This window comes from Arachis stenosperma, chromosome 3 (genome assembly GCF_014773155.1).
Source record: "Arachis stenosperma cultivar V10309 chromosome 3, arast.V10309.gnm1.PFL2, whole genome shotgun sequence".
Lineage (NCBI taxonomy): Eukaryota > Viridiplantae > Streptophyta > Magnoliopsida > Fabales > Fabaceae > Arachis > Arachis stenosperma.
The window spans coordinates 165,598,498-165,623,970 of record NC_080379.1 but is presented as its reverse complement, the minus strand read 5'-3'; the positions used below and the strand labels follow the sequence as shown (position 1 = coordinate 165,623,970).

Here is a 25,473-nt window from a genome sequence, read left to right as displayed (position 1 = left end):
TTAAACAGGTCAAAGAAACGAGGATTGATATGCTGTGAAAAGAGTATGAGATGTTTAATATGAAGGATGGAGAAAGCATTGATGAAGTGTTTGAGAGATTATCAATCATAATCAACAACCTTGATGCTATGGGTACAACTTACTCAGAACAAACCCTAGTGAGAAAACTCCTTAGAAGCCTCACAAAGGAATGGGAAACAACTATCACTGTCCTAGCTGAGAGTAATAGCCTAAGCCCTATAACCTATGATGAGCTGAGAGGAAAACTCCTTGCCTATGAAGGCACACACACAAACCCGGACTCAAAGAAAAAGGGAATAGCCCTCAAGTCAAAAATAGAATCAAAAGATAGTGAGTTTAGTGATGGTTTTTCAGATGATGAACTTGTATCTTTTGTTAGGAAACTTAGAAGGATAATGAAGAACAAAGGCAAGTACAAGGGTTCAAACTCAAAGGAATAAAAGAAGGACTTTGAGCAAAGTGATTTTGTCATCATTGCAAGGAGGCGGATAGTAGTAAAGTGAAAGGAGGGCGGGACAGGATCGGGTAGGACAAAATCCCGCCCCTACTCGCCTCACTGCCACCCGTACAAACACAAATATGTCAATATATATGTGTATCTATTTTAGGGTTCATGTCTTTATATCTTTGTCTCAACTTTTGAGAAACATAAAATAAATATAATTTCAGAATGCATGATGAATGTCATTGATGGCCTAGAGAAGAAGAGTTGAATCTATGGCCTTCTTTTAAATTAATTAATTAATCTTTAAACCAAAAAATGAAACTTTGCTTCTATTCAGACTGCGAGATTGTTTATACAAGAAGAAACAATTTTATTTTATCTTATAACGAGTGCAAACTGAATCAGAGCAAGAAAAAGAAAATGATACAGCCATGTATCATGATTCAGCTGCCTTATGCAATACAGTTTATATCCAGTCTCCACCACAAATAATGGTGGAATTTTAACTATCTTTTTAAATATTACATACACCGATTCTCAAGGATTCAATCTAATCCTATTAGGGATAAATCAAACTTCTACCTAAGCTTGACTTGACTAGGTTCACTATCTAGACTCATAACACACTAAGTGCTCATTCAACTTAGCAAGGGATACATCTCAGATACAAGATACAAAACAGAAATACAATCAAAAGAGACATGACATAAATCTTGGTTTTTCTCTCCAAGTACCACTCTTTGTCTTTTCTTTCAATGGTTTTTTCTTAATACCTCACATATATGCCTTTTTCCACATTGAAACTAAAAAAGATAAAACATACAAATAAATATTCAATGATAAACCATGAAGGACATGATGTAGAACAACTTTGAAGCTATATGATGAACCGGATTCATCTCTCTCATATGTAAGTCTCCATTTTGGCAGAATATTCTTTTTATTTAGAAACATTGTCCAAAATATTGAGCAAAAATAGTAGAAAAGCTCTCAATGAAACTCATATTTTAGTCCACTCTCCTTACCCAAAACTGAAATTGATTTTTTCTTTTTGTATGGAGTATAGTTCCCAAGGCTAGGGTTTGTTAAACTAAGTCAACTCATTGGATCTTGAATCAGCTGAAGTCTTTCCTTTCTTTTCATCAATCAGACTATAAAATCAGAGATTGAGATCAGAGTTAAGCAATGCAGAAGAGAGATGAGTAGTAGCAGCTTCATTGATTTGGGTTCCTTAATGAGTTTACCAAATCCAAACCTTAATCTGGTGCTTTGGCTCCAAGTTTTAATATCAACCGTTGATTTACAGCAGAATAAAATAGTCTCTACTGTCTTCTTGTTAACTCGAAATACTTGTACAGAGGGAAGGTGAAATCAACAAGCAATTGACTTGCATGTTAATAGAAATCTTTTACCTATTTCTTTTGATTTTGCTTGCTTGAGCATATTAATTTTGACTCCATTTTGATTTGACATAGCCTCCAAGATTTGTTTTCCCTTTTTCTTCTTTGATGATAGATAGAAAAAGTGAACCCTTCTTTTTTTTCTCTGTGCCTTACGCAAAACCACAAAGCTCTACCTGCATCACATTGTTTTTCTTTTTCTCTTCATGAAGCAAGTGAACTAGGTTGTGAACTTGGTCCCAATCAGCAACCTTGGTTGCAAATAGTTCTTCTTATTGGCCTGCTGGTTCTCTTGGTTTGGGTTGCACAGTAAAACTTGGGCTTGAGATGGTGAGATTCTAACTTCAATAACTTATGAAATTCTTATTTTCTTTGGTCAAAGATCAGCAATTGTTTTTCAAAATTACCACTATCCAAATTGATTTGGACATAGTGCAGCATCAATAAGTCTCAATATATGTTTTTGTTGGATTAAAAAAGACAGCAACTTATGACTCCATTCAATGTTTAATTAATCCAAAATAGTTTAACTAATTTTATCAATTTCAACTAAATAAACTCTTAAACTTTCAATCCAACCAAATATATGTTTGTCATCACAAAAAATATAATTATTGTTTTCTAAACTCAATACCAAACTATATACTTATGTCGTGTTAAATTAAGAGGATGACGACTACAACTACGAGGTGACCCTCGTTGTCTTAGATTCATAATTGCTTTGGGCATACATTATTATTGTTCTATATTTTACCCACTCCATTAATTAATTTGACCACTATAAAAATCATGCTCTCTAGTAATATTATTGCAATTAACATCTTTCAAGTTAAGTTTTAAAATGATTCTTGAAATTGACTACTTCAAAAGAAATTTTTAAATTCTAATTGTGCCAAAAACGTTCTTGAGACTCTTTATACTATGAGTAACCTGACATATTTCTTTCATATTTCTAGACGAGACAACGTCACTTTAGTTTTGACGCTAAATACTTGATGAAACGACATCATTTAACCTTAATCGTTATACATTTTTTTATGGTTCATAAGATGTTTTTTGATACATTAAAGATTAGATGATATCGTTTCATCAAATATTTAACATCAAAACTAAAACAACATTATTTCATCTAGTCAAAAATAAGAGAATATGTATCAGATACTCACGATATAACAAATAATTCGACAAAAATAAAATGAAAACTAACATGGTGTAGTCTGTTTAATTTCAAAAACTTTTTATGATAAAATTAAAATCTTAAAAATTTTTTCCGTGCAAACAGCCGATCTCAGAACTACTCTAAAATTTCTTTCAATATCTTCCTAAATCGTTAATTCAAAAAAGATATGGGAGCGGAAAAAGACGGTGCAATAATGGTATTATTACTGTTATGTATTGATAATGAATCTGATGCATCAGTCACTACTACATACAACACAGTAACGGATGCAGATTTTTGGACCTTCAACGGTCAACACTTTACTGTTGGTTGGCCCAAGGGAAAACACTTCACTCTTCAGGGCCGGGAAAAGTGGACTTTAGCCCCCGTTTTAATACCAAAAATAAAAAATATATAAAACAAAAGTTGATATTATTGACCAACAAAATTTAGGACAAGTAATTGGCAATGAACATACATAATCATTCTAGCTAGCTACACTTGAACATAAGCAAACTCAGTCATTAATTTCTTTCAGGCTTGATGATGACACACATCATAGATATCAATAAACTACTAGCAAAATTATCAAAGTTAAACTTTGTCACATAAAAAATAAATTAAAGGAGGCAATATGAGAAATGATTTCATAGGAACAACTACTAGCCAGCTAGCTAGCTTAATTAATTAATTGAATTGAATTATTATATTATATTATTTTTAGCTAATTAAGCTATATATTCTGACAAATAAATTAATTACTACTGTTCATCAATTGTATGCTTTGAAAGCCTGTAAGAGACTAAGAATTATGCATGGATGAGATAAATAATGATGTATATATAGATAGAAATGTGTCAGCTGGAAATGAAAGAGCACTAAGAGATTCCCCTCCTATATTTGCATAGAATTGGTGCTAGTGGGTGTTGGCATGATGATGAGTTTTTTGTTAGGGCATGAAACTAATAAACACAACTACCACTCATGATGATTATAATTGGAATTGGTTTGGCCTCAAATACAGCATTGCTAATTAGGTCTAAATTGTACTCTAATGCTTCTAGGAATCCAATGCTGCTAATGTAGCAATGGGCCAATTGAATTTAAACATGTGGATCCTCCATCATCTATCATGCTTTTAATAGGAGTTTAAACATGTAAAAAGGTGTGACTTCGCTATCATACTTTGCAAACCCATCCAATGCAAGACAAATAACACACACACAAAAATACAAAAGAAACCTCTATGACAGTGCCAGTCATCAGTTTCATGTGTGGTGGCTGGTTGACTTTTAATTTATCAGACCAATAATATATAATCAACAAGTTACGTGTCAAAGTTAATAAGAATTATTGACTTTCAATTACCTTGTCCTAATTAAGATCGTTCTATAGTAGAAAATAGAAACAACATACTAAGCGCATGATTGGGGTTCGAATGAACAACGATAAATCTTTAAATGAAATTCAGATTTATAATGAATTAATCTTTGACTTATCGAGCTGAAAAATACAGTGACAAACCAAAAAATGCATTCCTTGGAGTAATTACCATATATTCTCTGATCTTCAAGCTTCAAATCAAGTAGTATTTTCTGCAAAAAAATGCTACATGAAAACTCATGTATATATGTTAGATGATAGAGAAGAAAACACTAACACTTATTCAAAGAGAAGAATAAGAAAGATGAAGGCCTTAAAGCTTGTCCTCTAAGATGGGGTTTGTCAAATACATATTCACAGAACCCGTTTGGCCTACTGGCCACCTCCTACAAATTAATGGATCAAATCGGATCGGATCGGAGGTGGACAGAATGCCAAAATGGCTATGGAACAATGCCTCTGACAAACCCTAGAGGGCACCAAACTCTTTAGAAGAAGAAGATTGGAGATCATAGGGTTTATTTGTGATGAATAATAATGGTAAAGGTAGAAGTGTTGAAGGCATAACTATAACAAGTATTTGGATCCAATGATGGGTTTTGACACAAAGAGCGGCTCTTGTTTTGTAGAAAGAAAGAAGGGAGTGGTAATTATTCAATGTGCTATATATGCTATATTATATAAGCCTAAGCGTGCATGCAATAGGGCTTCTTCTTCTTGTTGTTGCACCATCTTTACTTATTAGTTATTACTACTCTTCCTTTTCATGTTTCCACACAACTCACTAGTAGTGAGTGCCTCTTGCTTTATTATATTCTAGTGTGCACTTTTTTATAAATTAACTTTGAATAACAATGATAACAAATTCAGTTTTAGTCGAGATGGTATTAACTATTAAGTATTTTATACTAAAATTAAAAAGTCATGAGTTAATAATTTTATTTTTATAAATTATATAAAATGAAAGGTATTTAAAAAGAAAAATTTGTACACCGAATTTTTTTCAAATCTCCAAAAAATGAGCATTAGCTATATACTATATACTAATTAATGGGTTCATGTTAATTATTTCTATGGACACAGAGTTTATTATTTAATAACATTTAAAAAATACTACTAAAAATAAAGTCACGTTTTTATTATTTGAAACACTTTTTTAATTTAAAAATAAAATTTATCAAGTAGTAAAAATATAATTTTAATTTTAAAAACAGTATTAAATATTGCCAAATAAGTTGTATAATCACCAACCAGCATAATAATAATCATAGGAGACTCAATCTAAATATTATATATATTAAGTGTTCAAAAATAATCTGTCTAACAGAAGTATGTAATTTTTATGACAGAAATCCACTGTTCTTCTGTTCAACACACTGTGCAACTTATAATCTTGCCTCAATTGGTCACAGATACCATATACATAGTACTATAGTAGTAGCAGCAGCAGGAGGAGTAGTTGTGGTGGTGGTAGTGGTACTATGGCAATTATATATGTGGTTGAGGTTGTGATTTCATTGTCCTTTTTGACTTGCTTCAAAAGGAGGATGCAAAATGTGCTGGCCATGTTTCCCACTCAGTTTGTAGTTATTACTTTGTCAACTGATCACTGTTCAAGTGTTCATCACCACTTCAAACTTGGACATTTATTCTTCTAACAATCAATTTATCCTCTTAAGAGTCTTGACATACAAATTCATCTTTTAAGTAGAATAATTAATCATATTTTATGGCTTACATAATCATGACGCCTTTTATGGAGTGCAAAACATCCTCATTCACGTGAATCATAAGCCTTTTGGTTGTTTGATACTAATTAACGGAAAGCATAAACTAGTCTCATACATTTGTGTTGTGTGAAAAAAAAGTACCTTATTTTAAGAACTCCTTATGGACCGGAATAACATAACTTGCAATTATTTCATTAGCATTATTGTTTTCCATGGTGGCCAAATCAACATTTGTTTTAGCATTACAAGATTACTGGATAGTTATGGCCGGAAAACATTAGAATGCTCAAAATAACCGTAAATCAATTATACTATGAGTACACTAAAAATCAATTACCAAATTAACTAATTGTATAAAATACATGGCGCAATACAAAATATACATTAAAAACGTATAAAACAACATATGTATATAGACAAAAATATTTGGTAACTGATTTTTGGTGGCCCTGTAATATTTTTTGTTTAATCAATACAATGCTCTGCCTCTAATGCCAGCCAACTCTGCCTCAAAGCAATTTCCAGTGCCATTAACAGGTTTCACTTTCACTGCTATTGCTATAGGCAAATTGAATCCATCTACAAGGTTAGCATCATAGTAATGAGGTTCAACAAGAGTGAAGTCTGCAATTGTTGTCATGCTCTCACTCTGACCCTTAAAGGGTTTGTGCTGTGTTATTTCCCTTCTGTCTAACAGTTCTCATAAACCATATCATGTAACATAATCCAGTATAATTATATCATATTCATATAGCATAAAGCATTAATTTTGAAAATAAAAAAGGAACTTGTGTATAAGAAGATCTGGAAACGCTACATATGTTATCAAAATCTTTCCAGCTACAACTTGTGAGTATACTTGATGGAAACGCTTATATATTATTATACCTTTCTTTGTTTCACTAATGATATTAAGCTAACACTAGCACAGTTTAGATTAGCTTCTTCTTCTGGAAGAATCTCTTCAAATGCCACAATTGCAAACCCGAAACTCCGATGCAGATGCCCAAGGACATTATACTAAACCATGCCACCCTGGCATTCGTTCTTTCACTCACAGCCCTCATCTCTGCTTCCCTGAGTTAAAAATTCAAGAAAAAAATAAATCAAAACAAAAATTTTCGATATTTTGCGAAAAATAAAATAAAATATTTTTTTTGGGGGCAGGAGATGTTGTCATGTTGACATGATCAGGTTACCTGCCCTTCAAATAAAGCAAATTCTCATGGATGGCCTCTACTGCTCCTTCTAGCTTTCTCAGCTCAAGTTCAACTCCCTATGCAGTATCAATGTACGGGAAAAACAATCAGTAGAAAGGAGAAATCAAAAGAAACGATATATATATATATATATATATATGAATTTCAATTTGCGTATAACTACTAAAATATTTCCCGTTATAGTGAAAATCAATTCAATAAAACTAAGAAACCAAGGATGCAGCTAAAAAACATTTTCAACTCATGCTTAAACTCATTCCTTATGATGCCTTGAATAAATGCCAGCCTTGTGAAACTCACATACATGTTGTCGACAGTGTTCACAAGTAGATAAAAAGTTATAGATGTCACTTGGATATTTACCTCAATCTTCTCTTTTCTGGCAACCGACTCCCAATCCTTGGCTGCAATTCCAGTTTTCCAATCAAGACTCACACTGACCTCTTTAGCTCCCTGATAATGGGGATCAATCCAGAAACATGCGAGGTAGTTCCCAGTTTCTTGAGTTGTAAATGCAAAATTACCATGTGTTGTATTCTCCTTGTAATAAAGATTGTTTCCATATGGTGATGTCACCTAAAATATAACATATTACTATTAAAAACAAACAGACAAGTATAAAACTATTCAACAAGCTGATGTGAAAAGATAGTCATCCAAGCACCAACATAACAGTTATATCATGATGCCACTTCTCTTGTAACACTAACAGTTTGCTAGCTTTATGAACTTGAAGTATGTTCAGGGTTTGACAATTGACACGAAACTCCATCAATTGGAAATCCCAAAAGAAAAAAATGTTCTATCATCAAGATAAGCGATTTTAGTCTCAACGGCAGAAATTAATCTATTGGCATAAGTGCATGATTTTCACAATAATTCAATAACTCTCAATGGACTCAACAGGAGGAATGCACAAATAAGGGGCAGATTTGAGGGTATGATTAGAATAATGATTAAGCTTAAGCCTCTCCAGCTGCAGAACTAAGCATACATGATAAAACAACAAATTTGGAGAAGTTTGCATTAGGTCATTAACTGATACTAGTAATAACAAACCTAAACGTGATGATAGCCATAGTCAACATTTACGCTTTTATATAACATTATGGATAATATGACATGCATAAACACCAACTAATTCTACAAATAAATAAAAAATTTCCCCCTAAACAACCAATCGGCCAAGGCAAATCGACAGCAACAAGTTCATGAATAGGAACACAATACACTAGCACCTCGAATTCTCATAATCGAAAGAAATCTGATCTGGAATTTGAAGAGCGACGCAGGAAAGAAATGTGTGTGTACCTTGACACCGATGGAGGGTTGAAGGGAAGAGCCATCGGGAATGACGATGTAATCGGTTAAAACGACGACGTTGGTTTGGATTTCTTCGGAGACGCATTTGGTGCCAGAAGACGGCAAGGTGAGCCAGATTCCGAAGGCGGAAGGTATGATGGAGAACAAGCAGAGGGAGATGCCCAGCGTGCACAGCATCATCTTCCCCATAGCCCCTTCTCTCTCTAGTCTCTACAACAATGCAATGTTGGTGTTAAGGAGCGTCACAAATTAGGGTTAAGCTCAAAACTCCTCCGATCTCTGTGTCTCACTATCCCTGCTTAATTCAGTGAGCTAGGTGCTTTAATTTCAGTTTTCTTTCTCCTTCTGCTTCTCTCTCTCTCTCTCTCATTACATTACATTCATTAATATCAATTATTATTTATATTTATTTGTGTTGTGAAAATAATTATCGGTCAACTGTCTTTTAAGGGTAATATAAACGAATTTTAATCTTCTAAATTTTAAATTTTATTTTAGAGAATAAAATATAATTTATCATTATTTATTTCATAAACGGGATTAAAAAAAATATGAGAGAAAAAATATTCAATTGTAAGAGATCTCACCTTATTCTTTAAAATAAAAATCTAAAATTTAAAGGATTTAAATTCAATATTCACACATAAACCAAACACATACTAATATTAAGTAGATTTGACTTAGGCCGAGTTTGAGTAAACAGTTTAATTAAGTTCCTTTTAAAAAAATAACTTAAACAATAAACCAACTTAAGTTGGTCGAGTAGTCAGCTTACTTGTCCGCTTAAACAAGTGTCGGTGGTTCGAATCCCGCCTTGTGCATGCAGCAACCCATTGGCCAACGGCAAACCCTTAAATGGAGCTCCGATCTGCGACGGATTAGTCCTTGGCCTGACAGGCTAGGAAATACTGTGGGCAACCAAAAAAAAACTTAAATAATAAATGAATATATTAAAAGTAGTTATAAATAAGTTATTTTGTATTTGGGTTTTTAGTTTTAAAAATGCTTATCTTATAGAAATGTGATAAAAAGTAATAGTATTATAAGAGAAGTCATTTTTTTTAACTTCTCTATAAACTCCTAAATACCTTTTTAAAGAGCTGCAATTTGATTTCAAAAATTGTACCAGACATTAATACCACTACTTTTTATAAGTAAAAAACTCAAAAAAAATTATTTTTGAAACTTCCCAAACAGATCCTTAGCACTATAATAGTTAATTCGAATTCAATAAATTTAATTTATGTAGATATATAAAACGCTACTACTCAAATCTTTTTAATTCGATTTAGTACTAAAAGACCTAAATCGAATTCATTAAATTCTATTTATATATATACAAATAAAGACATATATACATATATAACATTATTTATTTTAGAACTTTCAAGCAATATTAGTATGTGTTTGGTTTATGTATGAATATTATGCTGTCTTTAATGTGCTCTATTTGCTTCACCAGATAAAATAGAATTACATATATAAAAAAGAAGAAAAAACAATTATTTATACACATAAATTTTATGAACATAAAAAAAATTGTACTAGACATTAATGTCACTACTTTTTATAAGTAAAAAACTCAAAAAAATTTATTTTTAAAACTTCTCAAATGGGCCCTTAGCACTATAATAATTAATTCGAATCCAATAAATTCAATTTATGTAGATATATGAAACGCTACTACTCAAATCTTTTTAATTCGATTTAGTACTAAAAGACCTAAATAGAATTCATTAAATTCTATTTATATATATATATATATATATATATATATATACACAAATAAAGACATATATACATACATATATAACATTATTTATTTTTGGACTTTCAAGTAATATTAGTATGTGTTTGGTTTATGTATGAATATTATGCTGTCTTTAATGTGCTCTATTTGCTTCACCAGATAAAATAGAATTACATATATAAAAAAAAAGAAAAAATAATTATTTATACACATAAATTTTATGAACACTGATAAAAATATTCATTAAAAAAATATTATATTCATAAAAATTAAATTCATCTGACAAAAATATTTAAATTTTATATTTTTAATAACTTTAATAAAATTTTAAGAAAATATCTTTTTTTTTTTTCTGCGAGGTATTAAAATGATACTCCCATCTCTTTTATTTATAAAATATATTTTTTTTCCTTGTAACTTTTAAAAAACTAACCAAGTTGGGTTGGTCTAGTGGTTAGCTCACTAGTCTGTTTAAGCAAGTGTCAAGGGTTCGAATACAGCCTTGTGCATGCAGTAACCCCAAGGGTTCGAATATAGCCTTGTGCATGCAGTAACCCATTGGTTCTACCGCGACGGATTAGTTCTTGGCAAGTCGGATTGGGAGATACAGTAAGAAACCAAACAACTTTTAAAAAACTTCCTCTTTAATCCATTTTAAATCTTTTGTGTTAATTAATGTTAACTTTATCCATTTTTTAAGAAAAAATAAATTATTTTTTATAAAAATATCCTTTAGTAAAAATTTTATTTTTTATTGTTAAATTTTGTTTACCAAAATACTCTTTAATAAATTATTTTTTATTAATTAAATTATATTTTATTAATATTTTTTAAAAAATTTAATAATTGAAATTTCGTTAATAATTTTTTTATATTTTATTATTAATTTTTCGATGTCAATATATATTATTTTAATATTAAATAAAAAACCTTAGTAAGATTATCTTTCAATATAAATATATATTAATTGTTATAAGGATTTTTTGTTTAATATTAAAATAATATATATTAATATCAAAAAATTAATAGTAAAATATAAAAATAATTGTTAACAAAAATTTTAATAAAATGATAATTTAATAATTAAAAAATTATTGAAGGATATCTTAGATAAAAATAATTTAATTATTAATTTTTTAAAAAATATTTTGGTAAAAATATAATTTAATTAATAAAAAAATTTTATTAAAGAGTATTTTGTTAAGCAAAATTTAATGACAAAAAATAAAATTTTTACTAAAGGATATTTTTGTAAAAAATAATTTATTTTTTCTTGAAAATAGAAAAAATTAACATTAGTTAACACAAAAAAATTTAAAATGGATTAAAGATGAGGTTTTTAAAAAAGCTATAAGGAAGGAAAATATACATTTTATAAATAGAGAAAAAGAAAGTGTCATTTTAACATCTCGTAGGATAAAAAAATGATATTTTCTCTAAAATTTTTAAATTATCTATTTTTTTTATCTTAAACCTTAACTCCACTATCATCTCTTCTTCTCCCAGTCTCAAACTTTTACATCCCTCCATTACATAACTGCTCATCCTCCTATTGTGGCGGCGATTTAGTTATGGCGGCTATGGCACCGTTGATGACGGATTGGATTGAGAGGCGCGTGAGAGACTGCCATGGGAGTAGAAGCAGTCGTTCTTCTCCTGGCCGAGCCAGATGGTTTTGGAGATATTAGCGCCGGTTTGGGCCGTGTAGAGTTCGACAATGCGCTACCACGCCGCCACGGAGCGGCGACAGGCATTCACGACGGAGATTGGGTTGATGAACTCGGGGATGATCTTCTTTTGGTTGCGCTTCCAGTGGCCATACCAGATTATGTGGACAGTGATGTTGGTGGTGAGGACGAACCCATGTGGTACCAGATCTTATGAACTCTGATGAACCTTCGTACTTCTTTGAGTCGCCAAAGGTGTAATTGGAGATGTTCATTCTCTTGGCATTTTGCGGCGGCTTCCATGCCGCCGTCGCATTCGCCGCGAATAGAACCACCAACACCAAGACGACGATATTAGAGTGAACTGCTGTGTTCATTTTTAATTTGTTTTAGTGAATGAAAAACAACACAAAAACTTCATATGCACAGTTCTTATCTTCAATCTTATTCGCGAGAAGGTATCCAAAATAGGGCTGAAAGATTTTCTTCTCTTTAGGAGTGTCTCAAAAAGAAGAGAGTGATAAAGACCCTCTGAGAAAAAAAGTACAAGATTTTGTCCAAAGATAATGAATTAATAATGGTGGTAACGGAGGCATGTGAAAATTTGAGATTTGAAAAAGATGAAATAGTGGTGAAATTGATATTGATAATAAAGGACGGAGTAATTTAAAAATTTTATTAAAACGTCAACAAAAATCTAAGATTTAAATATTTTTGTCATATGAAATTCATCTTTCATAGATATAAAATTAGTTTTTTTTAGATATTTTTGTCAATATTTATAAAATTTATGGGTATAAATAATTGTATTACTAAAAAAAAGCAAATTAAATGGATAAATATTTTCTCAATTAATCTCTAAAATAGAAAGTTTGTATAGTAAAAATATAAATGTCTAATCTGTTTAAATTAAGATAATATGACTCTTGCATAATAAAAATTAGAGAAAATGACAAATAAGTCCCTAACCATTTGTCCCGCAAACATTTTCGTCTCTGACCATTGAAAAATACTTTTAAGTCTTTGACCTTTGCAAAACTTGGACGGATTAGTTCCTTCGTCCAAGACCCAACGAAAAAGTCTGACGTGGCTCCCATAATGCTTGTCACGCGTACGTGTTGCCATGAATTCAACAAATCCTCATTTCTTTATGAATTCTCCACTTTACATGCTTTTTTTTTCCATTTCTTTCAAGTTATTCTTGTCTTCAAAACTTTAAATCACTCAAACAAACATATCAAGACATCAAATAGGAGAAAAGTAAATTAAATTTAGCCCTAACCCTATTACAACCCTTGAAAAGACCTCTTGATATGTGTATCCATGCATTGAATATATGTTGATTGGTAGAAGAAGAGCAAGCTTTAGAATGCAAGATTAGTAGAAAATTGAGAGAATTGACCCTCAAACACTAGAGAAATTAGAGTGCAAACACTTCCGGTGAGGGTTCGATGCTCAATCCCTTGTTCCTTGCTTTCACGAGCTTTCTTCTTACAAGTATATTTATACTTTATTTTGAGATTTGAATTAGTAGAATTTATAAATCATCATACTATCTTAGTCCTACTTGTTCATATATGTTCTTGGAGATTGATTCATTTTAACCAAGTAGGTAGATGCATTTTGCATATTAGTTGATGAACTACAAGAGTTTAGCATGACGACATGCTAATGTTTAAGTGTGGGAAAGTTGATGAACCAGTTGATGAACCAATTTTATGGTTTATATTGTATTGAATTTGGTGTATTTTATTAACTTTTTCCACATTTATTTACTAAAATAGCATGGTTATGTGAATTTCTCCTAAGTGTGCTTAATGATTGAAAACATGTTTTTTAGGCTATTAAATTGCTAAATTTAATTTACTTTTCTCCCATTCGATATCTTGATATGTTTGTTTGAGTGATTTAAAGTTTTGAAGGCAAGAATGGCTTGAAAGAAATGGAAAAAAGCATGCAAAGTAGAGAATTCATGAAAAAATGAGGATTTGTTAAATTCATGGTGACGCGTACGCGTGAGAGGAAAGTCTGCTAGGCGACGCGTACGCGTGACAAGCATTACGGGAGCCACGTCAGACTTTTTTGTTGGGTCTGACGGAGACAATTGAACAGAGGGATTGATCTGTCCAAGTTTTGTAAAAGTCAGGAACTTAAAAGTATTTTTGAATAGTCAGGGACGAAAATGTCCACAGAGCAAAACGTTAGGAACCTATTTGTCTTTTTCTCTAAAAATTATAAATTTAATCATAATTAATTTTAGTATACATTTAATTATGTTAAATATATATTAAAATTAATTATTAAAATTAATTATTAATATAAAATATATATTAAAATATAAAAAAAATCAAATATTCCTAAAATGCACATAGTATTTCTAAATTTTTTTTTAAAAATATATTGAAAATAAATTAAACTATGTATTTATATAAAAGCATAGACTATAATTTTAGTATAAGCATAGCATTTTTGTTATTCTATTTTTTTGTTTACGTATAGTCAAAACTCAAAAATTATTAATTATATGATCAATTGGTTCTTGCCTTTTTGGGCACCATTTTTACCCCTAAAATATGTTAAGGTTTACATTCAAATCTCATAATAAGAGATTTTTTTAGGGAGACTAGACAGTTTTTAATTTTAAGCATTACATCACAAATTTAAATAGGTTATCCATTCTCATATTTAATAAGGCAAATCACTGATATAAACTAAGGGGAGGAAAAATTTATGCAAATCAGCCAAATCAAAAATTGGTTCATGAATCAATCAAGAGACATTTTTATATAGTTTGAATCAGTTTAATTCAAATTTCATCCCTATGTAATTCGAATCATATTGATTCGATTTACACACACACACCCACTAATTCGAATCAACCTGATTCGAATTACACACACATTAATTCGAATCAGGGTGATTCGAATTACACCCACACACGCGTTCTTAAGTAGTTCGAATTTGACTGATTCGAATTACTTATTTGTTGGCTCTAGTAGTAATTCGAATTGGGGTGTTTCGAATTACTCATGCTTCGGCTATAAAAGGAGTTCGAACCAACCTCATTCGAACCACTTTTTCATTATCATACCCCACTAAATCCCAGAGAAAACGACCCAGATTCGCTCCAACAAAGGCTCGAGCAGGATATTCAGCTCATGGGAATAATCTGGACAGACTATATCATTTGGATGGAGTAGCTCATATAGCCGAAGTCATCAACGAAGAGGTTAGTATGTAATCTTTTTTTTAAGTAGGATTAGGTAACTTATTCCATATGTTATGTTAGTGGTTTTGATGATAAATGACGTTGGTAACATTGTATGTGACTGATTTTTTATGTTTTGTTAGTGATAATGTATGTGGTTTTGTTAGTGGTTTTGCAAGTAATTTTGTTAGTGGTTTTGTTAGTGATTTTGCAAGTGGTTTATGTTAGTGGTTTCGTTAGTGGTTTTGTTAGTGGTTTTGCAAGTGGTTTATGTCAGTGGTTTTTGTTAGTGGTTTTGTTAGTGGTTTTGTTAGTGGTTTTGCAAGTGATTTATGTTAGTGGTTTTTGTTAGTGATTTTGTAAGTGGTTTTAATTATTTGGTCCATCATATGTACAGCCCCAGCGATGCATCTCAAGCATGCGACGGCAGCAGGGCATGTGATTCGACGAGAGGTACGTTTCGTACTTGCAGATAAAAAGTGCGGAGTGTACTGCTGTGTGCCAGAGCTAGAACCACCTCCAGCCCCAGCTGGCTCACTCGCTCCAATATCATCGCCACTATCATCAGCAATGATATTCGTCTCCACATCATCATCGTCAACATCATCCAGCAATGCATCGCCCAGACTAACAGGTGCAGCACACTGTAAAGAAGTCGACACAATATCCCCTATTCCAACCTCTCCGCCTCCACTACAGTTGAGATCAACAGTGAATGACGGGGAGGCGATAGGCTCGACCAGAGGTTCATTCACAAGGACGGACGAAGATGCACCAACAGGTCTGGAGCTAAAACCGGCTACCATGCCTATAGTGTGGGTATTCCGGTTCGAAACCCCCGAGCTAGATAACACATAAACCAACTTCGCCAACAGCTTAGGTGTCATAACCTCGGGAAACTGCCGACGACAATAAAACATGACCTGCAAGTCCTCATCACTCCCGATCGTGAAATAATCATACTTCACGATTTCTTGTAGCACTGAGATCGGAATGCGATAGAATAACTTCTTAACCCGTTTCACGCCTTGCAGACCAAGTTTCTGTAGTATAGAATTCACAAGGTCATCATAGTTCGTTGTATGCCTCATAAAAATACTGAGAGGATCCTTATCGGTGAACTTCACACCAGATCGTATTTTCCTCTTAATCGATCCTCTGTGATGAACCAACACTACAAAACTCTCCACAGTAGCTATTTTCTCACTCTAATGAGATCAATTCACGTTCACACCATATTTATACACGTTTGGCCCTGTATAATTCGAACCATTGTAATTCGAATTATAGCTTATGTAATTCAAATCAGTCAAATTTGAACTACTTAGGAACGCGTGCATGAGTGTAATTCGAATCACCCTTATTTGAATTACTTTGTGAGTATAATTCGAATTAGGTTGATTCGAATTAGTGGGTGTATGAGTGTGTATTTAATTCGAATCAGTATGATTCGAATTACATGGAGATGAAGTTCGAATTACATTGATTCGAACTATATAAAAAGATGGACTGGTTGATTCATGAACCATTTTTTGATTTGCCTGATTTGCGTTAATTTTTCCTCCTCTTGACTTATATTAGTGATTTGCCCTATTTAATATTTGGACATAAATAAAATGTTTGAAAATCAATATTATCATAATGTAACTTTTGGATATTGCAGACGGAAATACAACTTTTATATTTCTATAAAAATTGTGAAAAAGTATAGTGAATCCCGTATTGAACGTAAATCGCTACAAGATGTAGCGGTTTACGTTGGGACGCGTGAAAAGAAATCGCTACACTTCTATAGCGGTTTCTAAACAGATTGAACAATGAAGAAACCGCGGCTCTTCTGTTTTTTCACAAATGGCACATTATCCCAGAACTTTCAACGCCATCTTTCAACTTGACATACAGCTCGTATATTCTCACTTCCAGAAAATTACATCGATAATGAAATAAAACCTGCATATCTTCGTCCGACCCTATACAGATGTTTCATACTTCACACCAGTTAACACATAGGAATCTTGTAAAATAATTTTTTCACCCACTTTGTCCCACACACTCCCATTTTTTGCAATATATTCGTTTTTAGCTTTGACAACGTATTTGATGATCGAATAAAAACACTCACTATCAGTAAACTCAACGATGTGCTTTTTGCATTTTTTGAATTTTTTCAGAGTAATGAACTAGAACTAAAAACCTCTCCTTACTATCCATTTGTGAATTTGTGAAAAATGACTATCTACTACTACACTATTACTTAGTATTTATAGACATTTCTCATGTGAAGAAACCGTTATAGGCTCATACGATTTCCTATGTTGGCCATTTATGAAAAAACAGCCGTAGAAGTGCTGTAATTTTTTCATTGTTCAGTTCGTTCAGAAACCGCTATAAAAATGTAACAATTATTTTTCACATATGTCCCAAGGTAAACTGCTACACTTTGTAGTGGTTTACATTATCTGCCAAACACCGTGTCCATTGATTCAAGGGATTCGAGTTCGAAGATGCTGCCGTCCACCTCGCTAGAGCTCTTCCGGTCATCTAGTCGTGTTTGCAAAGGGAAGCCGTCGCAATGAAGGGCGTCGTTTTTGGTCTCACGCAAGATGAAGATGGAATTGCAGGTTTGAAATTCGGGTCGGACCCGGATCTTCTGCTTTGGGTCTGGGCCAATTTTCGCCCCGGTCCCTGGCAAAAACAAGTGCACGTTAGGGCTGTCATAATCTATACATGTATTCGAGTGTCCCACATGTGATTTTGTTTTTGGAAGCATTCTTACACTTAACATTCAAAATGTCCGCATCCATCCATTCTTTGCATTTCAGAATAACGTAACAACATTAAAATTTCAAACCTATGGTCCCACCCTAAACTTTCTATTAGACAGTGACAAAGATTTCGCTAATGAGTTTGATAAGGGGAAAAAATAATACTTTTAATCTGCACCATGCATAAAGGTGATAATTACCAAATGAGAGCAAGTTAACAAAAGAGCTCCAACGGCTCAATTCTATCACATAAAATAATGAGGTATATCGACTATCATATAAGAAAACCATATAATTTAAATTTAGTATAAGTTTTAGTTAAATTGATTCTATGTTCTATTAAGGATAAGTATAAAATATTTATGAACCTATAAACCCAAGAAAGGTGACAAAAAAAAGCTGGATTTCAATGTCAATTTGCTCCTTTATCTAACCCTTTTCTTCAACATCTAACTGAATAAAGTGTGAGCTAATAATTAGATTTAATCATTCTATCTTACTAATTTTGCTGTCCCATTAGAGCTATTACTCATAAGACTTGGTCCAATATGCATTTGGAACCATGTGACCCTCTCGCGAATTCTCGACATTATAAAAAGTAAAAAATACCCATACTTTATAATGATATATATGATATGATATAAGATAGGATTCCTTACCCTGTGAATTCAAGCACTAAACCAATCTTAGAATTGCTTATTCAATTCACACTTACCTCACCATAGGAAGAAAAATGGAAGCCCTCATTTCCCAGTTCACCTTCCTCTCAAACCAAGCATTACAAGAAAGGAGCTCTGATCCCTCCACAAGTGAAGACCTCATGAGGCTATTTGAGATCGAATCATACAGGGCATGGGCAGGTGTGGAACTTATTGAGCAAGAGAATAAAGAAGTGCAAGAAGAAAAAGAAGCAAAGGTAACAACTGCCATGCAACAAGATGATGATCATGAGGACTACCTTGAATGTGTCATGGAAAGTGCCATCGATGAGCTTCGATGCTTTGAAGAAGAGCTTGAGAGGATGTCACAACCAGAAATGGACATTGCTTCCAAGAGTACATTGAGGATGCAATGAATTCAACCACTGCATGGAAATTGGAAAGGTTCATCTGGTTCTTACTTCTTTTAACCTTTATTGTTGTATTTAATGCTTTCATTCTTTAATATTGCTGGTTTAGAAAAAGTGGGAAACTAGAGCTGCACCAGAATTCATAATGAAACATTCAGCTATATTTGCAGAATTTCAATGGTATATCTTATTCAAAGTTTTAGGATTTTTGGCGGCTTAATATATTGTTTTCGTTATAAAATATCACAGAATTTCAATCATATATGATTTTGCAGTTCCCAAAAAAAAAAAAAAAAAACCGAAAAGAATTCAAGTATATCATGCAGAAAGTAACAACGATTATCCAATAAATAAAATGCTCTTGACTTGGTAAAATTAATTACAAAGACATGACTCGCAGATCAAAAGAATTTACAAACATGGATAGAATAAAAAAGCAATATATATATCAGGGAGTCTCCGGAAATACTTTTTTATCCAAGAAATTGATGAAACGCTCAGCATATAACTTGGGTTCTACTACTGATATGGTCATGGGGTCAAATTGCAGCGACTTAATATTATGCTCAATTTTCTTTCTGGCATTGTATTCCTGCAATATATCAATTACTCCCATGTACAGCACCACATCATAGACCTCAAAAAGCTCAATTTCTGATGCCTCCACCTTATCCTTCTGAACCTTGCGCGTAGCTTGAGCTGGCATGTTTACTCCTAGTTGCACTCTCAACCTGATTAATCAAGCCAGGTTGCAGAGTTACAAAGCATAAACACAAGAAACAATAACGTTTTTACTTAGAGTTGATAAGAAAGTAATTGACATCACATTGAATATAGAGGACAAGACAGAATTCACGGAAAAAAGGATATTTTCAGCTTTCATTCTGACTATAATGATATGGTATCAGTGAAGCATAGACATTCACATGGACATAAACACAGACACACACATCAACTTTTTGAAATAACACACGAATACGGCATATATAAAGGTTTAAATAAGTTTTTAGTCTATACAAATATAGGTTATTTTGCTTTTAATCCCTCTAAAATTGTGTTAATTTTGGTCATTCTTTTAATGCTTAGTCCTTGTCATCAATTTACAAATTAATCGGCATGTGGTATGTGCAACATGGCACAAAGTTAGTGGCATCCACACCATTACACGCAAAACTGCAAATATCTCTTGTTAAGATATAAATATAAACTGAACTATAAAATTGATTATTTTTTATATGCTTCTATGACCAAAGAAATTATAGAAAACACTGGTAAATTTCTGGGTTAATGAATGCTGAAATGGGAAAAGTAACAAAAGAGTGTAGATCACAAGAACAACTAATTCAAAGAAGATACCTTGCAGTACCAGGAAGTAAAAGATCAACTTCTTTGTCCCCAATGGAGTATGCCCTCAACGTATTTCCTCTAATGTGGGGTCCAGGTGCAGTGTTCACAGAGCCCGGTTCATGGGCAACCAACAGCAACCCTTTAGGAAGAATCAACTCATCCCCTTCCTTGACTGAATCTAGTGTACGTAAAGCAGGCCCAAATTCTCTCAATAGAAGGCAAAAGGATTTTTCAGAAAGAAAAAGCAGGAAAAAAAACTTTGTAGCGAATTTGTAAAACAACTCAAAACAGAAATCATGAGTTTATGTTTCATCAGATCTGTCAAAGTCTCACTTTGTTTAAGGATATGACTGAGATTGCCTTTATAAACGTTTGAGGGATCCTGCCTAATGAGCTTAGGCTCACCTAATTCTTAAGAGCGATATTTACATGCTATAAAATATATCAAAAAGCTATAGATGTAAAAGATGTTATAGGTTCATTAGAAATATGACCAGCAAAACTTTTTTCCACTAGATGGGGTTATATATGTTCACTAGATATGCGACCAACAAAACACTTTTTCGCCCTGGATATGGTTGGCTATATAGATTAAGTGAAACATTTGTCCTATCTGTAGAAAAAATTAATCAATAATTTCTAAAAGAAACTTCTTATGTCACATTTTAGAAAACTGGCATTAGAAATAGAAAGTGTATTTAATAATTACCTTCTCCAGAAGATAAGCTATCCTGTTGCTGTAAAGATCCAGGATATTCTGCTAAGGCCCTTAGATTCTCTGGAGCTCTGAAATGTAATCCTAGCAGAAGGCTATAATCAATTATGTGTTGTGACTCCAAGAAAGTGCAGTCTAGAGAAATTTGTCTGCACCAGAAAGATGAAATCCAGTCATAAATAGAAGGTAAGTTAATAATCCCAAGTCAATGAGAGGTTGAATGCAGTTGCCACTGATAAATAGTTCAGTTCATAGTTCATACACACTGACACTACTAGTCACAATCACAACTCAATGCTACCACATGCCACAGCCAGGTATCCATATGAAAGTAAATCCATCATAACTTACTATATATGAATAGATACTACTTGTTAGAGTCCCATATCACCTAGAGATAACAAGACCTAGATAACCTTTATATGAGCTTTGGCATCGCTCACTTTATAAGCTAACTTTTGGGTTTCATGGCCATTATATGAGCTTGAAATTTTTTACAAGTACTCCTTAATTATTCAAGAAAAATGTGTTGCTTATCATTTCACTTCAACAGAGGTACCTCTCAAAAAGTAGGAACTTACTTGAACAGTGATTCTCGCAATTTTTTATCCATATGAAATTCGTATTTTAGATCAAGATCTTTTAATGTTGTATGGCTGCTAATTTTATCCTTTTCCGTAAATCTTCCATGAGAAGACCCCTTCAGATCATAACGACGGTGGATATGCAATTCTGTGCAGAACATATTCCCCATGACCACAAAACGCACCTAATTGAGAAAATAAGGAAATTTCTATAGTTTTGCCATTTAACAAACAAGGAAGAAAAAAGAGCTAGAGAAAGATATTTGGTGTACCTTTTTCCCACCCCTTAGTTTTATTCGATGTACCCCAAAAAATTTTGTAATAAGAGTATTCTCATGATGCCCTACATGGTAATAGTATTTAGGAAGCATATTGAGCAGAACCTACAAGAAGAGAACCAAAAGTACATTATCATGGACATTTAAATGCGCAAATCAATTCATTATTGATTGCCATAGAGATAATAACATAAATGTATCATCTACTTCTCTATCTTTAACATAAAAGGAACTTCTGATGTTGGACTTCATGAACCTTGCCTTAAAAATTGTCAACAGATTAGTGCACAAGAAAATAGCGGCCCACCTAAATAGGAACTTATGCAATCAATTATTTCTCCCTAAAAATGCATGTTTGTTAAAATCATAAAATAAATGCATTTCTCCTGAAAATCACCATTCAATTGGGGTCCTAGTTAGCCACTTGGCATTAGATTTCATGTAGTTTGTCCCTCAAATTTGTCACACTCTATTGTATCACTCTGCAGTCTATGTGCTATCTAATATGATGATATCTCCAACTGCAGAACTATTAAAAAGTGAAGTTCATACAACAATTGATGAACTCGACACATAAACTGACCGCAAACCTTTAGCTCTGATTTTTTCAGTGTCTTTATCACAAATCTGTCATCTTGAGAAAGAAAGAAGATGCTGCCACTTTTTCCAGGGGAAGATATGTCCCTTAGACCACAATCACCACAGATAGACATCATGTACTCTGCAGCATCCAGTTTGAACATCTCTCTCAAATTCCTGGAAATATATTCTTGTGTAACTATGCAGAGAAATAATAAAACCAAATAAGATGCAGAAAGGGAAGCTATATATGGTTAACTGGAGCGGACCTATGGTGCTCACAATATAACCTGGTTAAGCATGGTGTGCACACAGTTAAATGAATACCTGAAGACCATGGGGCAATAATCCTTCCAGTAGAAGTCTATAGAAGAATGTGGAGGAGTCAACTGTGAACCCTCCTTAGGGAAGTACATCCTTATCCTAGCTCGTTCTCCAAAATCAGATGAACGAACATCACGTGCAGGCACTGGTGTGATTTTGCCAACAGTGTACCTGATAATTCAGCCAAACTTTTTCAAAATAATTTTCACATGAAACAAAATATGATAATACTAAGCTGAATAACCCATTTTATCTGTAAGATGATAAAATTTAATTTTCATTATTTTTTTAGTCAACTGTGCTAAGTCATTAGTTAGTGTGTTGAACTCATCCAATTAATCAGTCACATCACTTTGTACACACTGCAGCTCATGATTTTTAAACAAGTCAATAGAAAAAAAAATTATATCAAGAAATGGTTAATAGGATGACTTTAGACCAAGTAATTACCTGATGCCAAGCTGCAAATTAAGCTTCAGAAAATGGCTTCTGCGGCCTCCAAAAATGTCTATACATGTGCTCTTCTTTACTTGCTTCACACTAAACTTATTTTGCTGTTTGTTCGGATGAGATACTTCCGAATAGCTCCGAACTCTCTCCATAATCAGCACCCCTTGCATATATTCCCTCTCATAAACTTTAGTACTATTACCAGGTGCATCAGATTGAGCTTCTTTAAAGGACTGGGATGATTTGGTTGAGGAATCATGACATATGCAATCTCCAGCAGGATCTTTAACACCCCAACTCGAATCCAATGAAGAAGTCCTACTCCTATGAGATAGGTTATGTGAACTTTTTGAACTGCTACTTCTTGAAATCTTTTCAGAAAGGCTACGTTTTACTTTCGACTTTTGAGCCATATGTTTTTCTGTATTTAACACCAAACCATTATTTTCACTGTTAAGAGAACTACACCACTTCTTTAGAGATGGTTGTTTACTGCCAGTGGGATAGAATGTTCCTTTTCCATCCTTCAAGCCCTTACTCCATGTCCCAATATAAAGTTCTCCATCTGCAAATCTATAAACACCTGATCCATGTCTATGTCCATTTAACCAAGAACCATCAAAGATATCACCATTAGGCCACTTCATAACCCCTCTGCCATTTATTGTTCCATTTTTCCAATTCCCAACGTATATATTTCCATTATTCCAAGAATACCTCCCGCTGCCTTCACGAATTCCTTCTCTCCATAAGCCTTCATATACATCTGAATTGGGATACTCCTTCCGTCCAATTCCATGCTCAGCGTTCATTCTCCAGCCACCTCTATAAACGCCTGCATTCGATGTAGTCAATGTGCCATAACCATGAAGGAAACCCCCAGAGAATTCACCCTCATACTTTGCCCCTGAAGGAAATATGATCAGTCCTTTCCCAGTCATTTTCCCATCTACCCAGTCACCCTCATATACGGTTCCATCTGACCATGTGTATTTTCCATTGCCATGGGGCAGTATGCCCTTGATCTTACCGACGTAGACATCCCCATTAGAAAATAACTTCTCTTCAAAACTACAATTAAGAAACAGTAGCATCATACTATCATATAGTACATAAAACAACAGGATGATTGATTAGGTATATAAGGAGTTCTGTGACTTTCTTCCAGTATTACCTCCCACCGTCTTCCATGACTTGCAGGCTTTCACTGATCCATGAGGATAAATCCAATTTCCTCGAAAAGGTTAATGTAACTCACAGATATGATAGGGAAACAATTCAACTCTGCCTTCAATAGATTTATAACACTGTGCACGGTGGCGAACTCTGAAACATACATAGAATATAACAATCAAAAATTGAAGGCCATTCCCAATACTATACTACAAAATAACAGAAGTAAAACCTTTAGAAGGTTTCTTACTGTTTCTGGAGTCTTCCAACACGTAAAACAGATCCCTCCAAATCCAGGTGAAGATTGTTACGGCAGGATCAAATTGAAACTCAAAACACTTGACGAAAGGAAGGTAATGAAGCTATCAAGCTAACTAGTAACGTGCACAAACATCAAAGACTTGAAATTAAGTTTCTCTGCAATCGCAAATCACATAGATGATAGTGTTTCTTCCAGATGCGATGAAACCACGAAACAGAGAAAAAAAGGTGAATCAGGATACGAATAATGATTGAACAGAAACCTTAGATGGATGATGAATGAATGGAGGAAAATGAAGAGGCAGTGGAATCCTGCAACAGGAGGCAAACTGCAAAGAGGAAGAAGAAGAGTTCCAATCAGTGGGAGAAACTAAACCCTACCGAAAAGAGAAATGATTGATTGAGGCAGGTTCAGGTGAGAAAGAAGAAGTGATGAATGATTTTTGTAACCGTCTCTATCTCTATCTGGTTGCAAAGGCGACAAGTACCCCACCATACAGAAATATTCATTTTATATACAAAACTGTAAGAGGAGGAGTCAGGTGCTGATTATACATTTATATACTCTCTTCAAATACAGACACCGTTTGTTAATTCTTATAACCTGAAAGGAACTTCTCTC

At 33.2% G+C, this 25,473-nt stretch overlaps 3 protein-coding genes across 4 annotated transcripts; 1 reads left to right on the top strand and 2 right to left on the bottom strand.

Annotated features, from left to right (window-relative positions):
- Positions 1–6,489: 6,489 nt before the first annotated feature.
- On the bottom strand, positions 6,490–9,034 carry LOC130969720 (transmembrane emp24 domain-containing protein p24delta4-like). Its single transcript, XM_057895573.1, has 4 exons — positions 8,670–9,034; positions 7,722–7,934; positions 7,338–7,414; positions 6,490–7,215 (listed from the first exon to the last, which is right to left on the bottom strand). The coding sequence occupies exons 1-4, from the start codon at positions 8,868–8,870 to the stop codon at positions 7,071–7,073; spliced, it is 636 nt and encodes a 211-aa protein (XP_057751556.1). The 5' UTR covers positions 8,871–9,034; the 3' UTR covers positions 6,490–7,070.
- Positions 9,035–18,617: 9,583 nt separating this feature from the next.
- LOC130970473 (uncharacterized) lies at positions 18,618–19,330 on the top strand. The gene has a single exon (XM_057896567.1). It carries the CDS (start codon positions 18,805–18,807, stop codon positions 19,144–19,146), a length of 342 nt encoding a protein of 113 aa, XP_057752550.1. The 5' UTR covers positions 18,618–18,804; the 3' UTR covers positions 19,147–19,330.
- Positions 19,331–19,467: 137 nt separating this feature from the next.
- Positions 19,468–25,473, bottom strand: LOC130968914 (phosphatidylinositol 4-phosphate 5-kinase 7-like). 2 transcript variants are annotated; one of them, XM_057894418.1, is made up of 12 exons: positions 25,456–25,473; positions 25,115–25,180; positions 24,841–25,007; positions 24,592–24,743; positions 23,418–24,488; positions 22,971–23,138; positions 22,655–22,820; positions 22,059–22,169; positions 21,784–21,971; positions 21,197–21,351; positions 20,497–20,665; positions 19,468–19,871 (listed from the first exon to the last, which is right to left on the bottom strand). In XM_057894418.1, exons 4-12 carry the CDS (start codon positions 24,606–24,608, stop codon positions 19,589–19,591), a joined length of 2,328 nt encoding a protein of 775 aa, XP_057750401.1. In that variant the 5' UTR covers positions 24,609–24,743; positions 24,841–25,007; positions 25,115–25,180; positions 25,456–25,473; the 3' UTR covers positions 19,468–19,588. The 2 variants fall into 2 exon arrangements, with proteins under 2 accessions (XP_057750401.1, XP_057750400.1); XM_057894417.1 differs by lacking the exon at positions 25,456–25,473 and adding an exon at positions 25,302–25,442.

Coding starts and splice junctions, on each gene's coding strand:
- LOC130968914 (XM_057894418.1), bottom strand. Junction 23,139..23,417: donor AATTTGCAGCTTGGCATCAG/GTAATTACTTGG, acceptor CTGAATTATCAG/GTACACTGTTGGCAAAATCA. Junction 19,872..20,496: donor TTACTTCCTGGTACTGCAAG/GTATCTTCTTTG, acceptor TTGATTAATCAG/GTTGAGAGTGCAACTAGGAG.
- LOC130970473 (XM_057896567.1), top strand. CDS start 18,805: ATGGAAGCCCTCATTTCCCAGTTCACCTTCCTCTCAAACCAAGCATTA.
- LOC130969720 (XM_057895573.1), bottom strand. CDS start 8,870: ATGGGGAAGATGATGCTGTGCACGCTGGGCATCTCCCTCTGCTTGTTC. Junction 7,415..7,721: donor CCAGAAAAGAGAAGATTGAG/GTAAATATCCAA, acceptor GATACTGCATAG/GGAGTTGAACTTGAGCTGAG. Junction 7,216..7,337: donor TTGCTTTATTTGAAGGGCAG/GTAACCTGATCA, acceptor TTTTTAACTCAG/GGAAGCAGAGATGAGGGCTG.